The 4,449-nt window shown below is 44.6% G+C and overlaps 1 protein-coding gene across 2 annotated transcripts in view; it reads left to right on the top strand.

Annotated features, from left to right (window-relative positions):
* The first annotated feature begins 3,851 nt into the window (after nucleotides 1-3,851).
* TUBB1 (tubulin, beta 1 class VI) overlaps nucleotides 3,852-4,449 on the top strand; it is a 3,736-nt gene continuing 3,138 nt past the window's right edge. The window contains exon 1 of one of the 2 annotated variants that reach the window (XM_010151611.1): nucleotides 3,852-4,003. In XM_010151611.1, coding sequence (XP_010149913.1) covers nucleotides 3,947-4,003 — 57 coding nt within the window. In that variant the 5' untranslated portion in view covers nucleotides 3,852-3,946. The remainder of the gene's footprint in view (nucleotides 4,004-4,449) is intronic. The other variant, XM_010151612.1, reaches the window with a different exon arrangement.

The raw sequence follows: 4,449 nt of genomic DNA, 5'->3' as shown, positions 1-4,449 counted from the left end.
GAGCGGCCGTGGCGCTGGGGTGGCCCGGCCCGGCGTGCTTACCTGCGGTGGGCGGGGGATGCGGAGCCTCCGGGAGTTCCTCATTTCGTGTGCATCAGCCGCGCTCCGTGATGCGGAGTCGGCGTGTTGGTCGCCGAGGCCTTCCTGGTGGTACCGAGTGCTGCTCGGGTCCGTGAACGCCGCAGCACCCCGGGCAGCCGCCGCCGGGGACAGCGCCGGGGGGAATGCGGCTGTCCCCGGGGAGGTTCCAGCTCACATGCTCAGAAATGAAGGGAGAGCTATGAAAATACCGTGATGGCTCAACATACGCAGTTGGTGTCAGCACAGGGGTTGTGACAAGAGGACTTGTGCCTGGTGACACAAGCCCAGGTGGCTTTACCTTTGGCCCCACACGAGTGTTGTGTAAGACTGTGCCCAGCAGCCGTGATGGCGTAGAGCAGGCAGTCCGGCTTCTCCGTTCAGTCGGGGTTGTTTTACTAGTCCCGGTTTGAATTTCTCAAGCCCTTTTATGCTACAATTTACAAAGTAATACAGGCTTGGGGCCATTTTTTAGGCTTTTCTTTAGAGTTCAACACATTTGAAGATTCTTTATTATCTGCTACAAGATTTAGTCACTAGCAAAAATAATTCTCCAGTGACTGGTAGTCTCTTTTCCATGTGTTGGCTAGAGCTTTCAAGGCTGGCAAACAGGTTTAGGAAACCACAGCTGTCAGCAGTAGCTGCCGTTGTGGCAGTGAGTCCCAACGACGACCACTGCCCAGCAGATGAATTCACCTGCTGCAAGCCCTAGGGTTCAGCCAGGGTAGATCTGCAGCGTGGGGAAGGTAGCGAACTGCTTGGTTCTCCACTCCAGTTGTACCAAAACCTGTTTGTTTAAACATACGGGCACATTACGCTGATAATAACTTACAGTGGGCAGTCCTGCCTTATGCCCTTTAGACCACCCTTAGGGAGGTAGTCTTTAAACAGCTTTTCTTACTAACTGAAATGACAGTGCAAAGTAGATGGTAGTCTATTGCCTGTTGAATGCAATGGGTTTGGCATCATTCCTAAGGATGAACTAGCCCAGATTAGTTGAGGCTAGCATCAGCTCATCTGGTAGCCATTCACAGAGCTTTCTAAAATTATGTGGTGGCCTGTAGCCAGGCTTATCTTAAATTGAATAGGCTTTCTTCTCAACAATCTCCTCTGCTACTGTGAAAAGCTAGTTCCTCCCAAGAAAACCGTATGAAAAAAAATAAAGGTACCTCAGAATGCCTCCCTGCACATACGTATTTGTTGCTAGTGGGTACTGTGATGGCACAGAAAACCCACAAAACTACCAAGAAAATCAGAAATTAACAAAAAACCCCAATAACAAAAAAAAACCTGGCTTGTTTGTGGTCTTATCTTATGCCCATCACCAGGGCTTTGGTATCTAGGGCCAACTCTGAAGGCAGTGGAAGCAGTGGGCCGCCTGATAATAGACACTGCGGGACAGGCTGGTAATAGCCGTGCCCAGTGCCACGCGGAGTGCCCAAAGCCCCTGGAAGCCAACCCTTCCGCAGCGTCTCCTCTTTCTCTGGTGATGCTGCTCACACCCCTAATCTGCAAAAGCACATGTTCAGTGGCTGTGCCTGGGAAGTGCGCTCAGGCGGTTAGCAGGCCTGAGGTTCTCAGAGCTGAGCAATGACCAGCCTGTGAACAAAAGTTAGGGAGAAACAGGCTTTCTGTGTGCCAGGTTTGGTATAGACAGACTTGGAGGTTCACAGAAATGCAGCTGGGAGGAAAGGGAAAAGAGGTACAAACCCACCTCTGGTCCATGAAGCACCTCAGGTACTTTGTGTCATGTGCCGTAATTTCTAAGGTTCTATAAGGAAGTGTTTCAGACCAGGCACATGATTCCAGGGAACTATTTTTAGCAAGAGAGAAATCACTGTCAAGTGATTGCATATTTCTTTCACTTCCCTTTTTATTTTTTTTTTGCGTGTGAGATGCTCTCAGTGAGTCTATGTATTGCTGAAACTATTTTGCCAGATTTTCTGGGCAGTGAATTAGCATCTTCAGCCTCTTCATAGGTTGTGGCCATTGTAGATTAACACTTTGCATACTTTAAGTAGTCTTAGTGTCAGTGGCTCTGACACAGTTTGTCAGTGCAGCTCCCATTCAGAATGCAGCAATTGAATGTGCAGCTCAGACTTGCACCATTACTTTTAGTGTAGTTGGGGAAAACATGTATGAAATGTGCATGAATAAAATGAAATTTGCTGTCAAAGTAAATGCCCAAATAACCTTTGCAGAACTTTGTCATAGAAAATTGTAGGCGATAGCCACTGCCATAGTCGAAAACATGTACAGTGTGGCAGTGGAACATAACTGTTACGTTGTCTTGCTCAGCACACTAAACTATTTAGAGAATATTTATTTTTTGGAAAACAATACAACTGTTGTGTTTCAAGGAAACAAAATTAATCCACCTGAACTTCAAGCCTTGCTTTTATTGCTCCTTACTGAGGGCGGCTCATAGCTTGGCAGAGGATGTCAGAATGTTTGCGAGCCACTTTTTTGCAATGCAATTCTGGTGCTAAGCTTTGTCTTGTGAGCAGTTGTCTGTTCCTCCATTGGCTGGTGGAAGAAGTGGAAGTCATCTGTGGTGGGGAAGTCTGGAATAAGCTGATTTGTCTTTTGGAACAATATGGAAGCTCAGAGATATCTTTAGCAACCCATAAAGTGGTAAAGTTACTACTTTCAATGAGTCAAGTGCTTCCACTGTCATCTTTTTATACAACATAATTTAAGGTGCTTTCCTAATTATAGTTGCTTTTCCTATCCTTAAAAGGAACGCTGGCAAAGCACTGACAGTCATCTGACGTAGTAAAACTACTGTAAGCTTCCAGAAAACAGTCCATTCTGGGTTTCTGTTGCACAATGATACTAGTCCTGTTATCAGTAGACAACATGACTGGCATGTTTTGCTCAGCCTTGCATCGTTTCCTTTAATGCAGTGAAACGTTTCAGAGAGTGAACATTATAGCTAACTTCAGTGGAACTGGGTTTTCACCTCTTGCATTTTCTTGGCAAGTTCTGAAATACTACATCCCGGATGTAAGAAAATGAGAAATATAAGAAATACTGTAATTCTTAATGGTAGGAAAAGAAGAGAGAAAGAAAGAAAGAGTATGAGCGTCTGTGCAAGCTAGTCACAAGTTGATTCAGATTTTACATTGGCTGAAATTGATGGATTCTTATTAAATGTTTAAGGAACATATCTCACTGAGAGTGCAGTGTTACATTTATGTTTTACAAAGCAGGTTTTTTGTTATTGATCCTGTGCCCCTCCTTCATGCAGTTAGACACGGAGAACGATGCTTATTAGTGAACTGCAAGTTTGCCTGGCAGTGCGCTGAATGTTGTGGTTACAGGAAGCTACTGCTCAAAAGTTGTTACTGGTTTAATTATGGATGTTGTCGTATGACTCATATGATAAAATTTAAATTAGGTATCAGAAGCACAGGTACTTGATAAGTTAAGATATTGCTCATTTTTTGCTATAATCTCTATATATACATATATAAGTGTATATATAGTATCTATAAATAATGAAACACAAATACAGTGTGAACAAATGTTAATTAATCACAGTTTGCTGCAAAGAGAACTGGAATTAATTGTAAGGGGGTGGGTGTGACAATTTCCTTTTCCAAGCCACACAGTAATGTACCTGTGCTCTTGTACACAGGCAGCCAACAGGCACTTTGCCTCCTTGTGAAATGCTCTGATGAGCTGCCTGGGGAGCTGGCTACTCCCCTTGCTGGCTGGCTGACAGTCCCACCAGTATAAAAAGGCCCCTTGGGGCGGACTGCACTGGGTGTAGCTGATACAGCAGCAGAAAGAGGGCTTGTTCTGGGGACTGCAGCCAGAAAACCTGCGTTAGGTTGTAGCCACCAACAGGTCTAAGCTACACAAAATGCGTGAAATTGTGCACCTTCAGATTGGCCAGTGTGGGAACCAAATTGGAGCTAAGGTAAGGTGACTTTTCAATATTGGTCATGGGTAGTAAGTGCTAAGTGTGGTAGCAGGTCAAACATCAAACATCATTAACAGATGAGGACTTGTGGGGGAACAATTGCTTTGTCAGCTCAATGGTAGGATGCGTGTTAACAGCAAGCATGAGTATTTTGATGGGAAAGTGATAAGATGGGCTTGCTCCTCAAGCAAAAGTTAATGTTAAGACTGTCAAAGAATGCAACATCTTCAAGAACTATGAGTGTGGTAGCAGGTCAAACATCAAACATCATTAACAGATGAGGACTTGTGGGGGAACAATTGCTTTGTCAGCTCAATGGTAGGATGCGTGTTAACAGCAAGCATGAGTATTTTGATGGGAAAGTGATAAGATGGGCTTGCTCCTCAAGCAAAAGTTAATGTTAAGACTGTCAAAGAATGCAACATCTTCAAGAACTATGGTGC

The sequence above is a fragment of the Eurypyga helias genome, unplaced genomic scaffold, assembly GCF_000690775.1.
Source record: "Eurypyga helias isolate BGI_N326 unplaced genomic scaffold, ASM69077v1 scaffold40925, whole genome shotgun sequence".
Taxonomy (NCBI): Eukaryota; Metazoa; Chordata; class Aves; order Eurypygiformes; family Eurypygidae; genus Eurypyga; species Eurypyga helias.
Note: the sequence above shows the minus strand (reverse complement) of the source record. Positions and strands in the feature narration are given on the sequence as shown.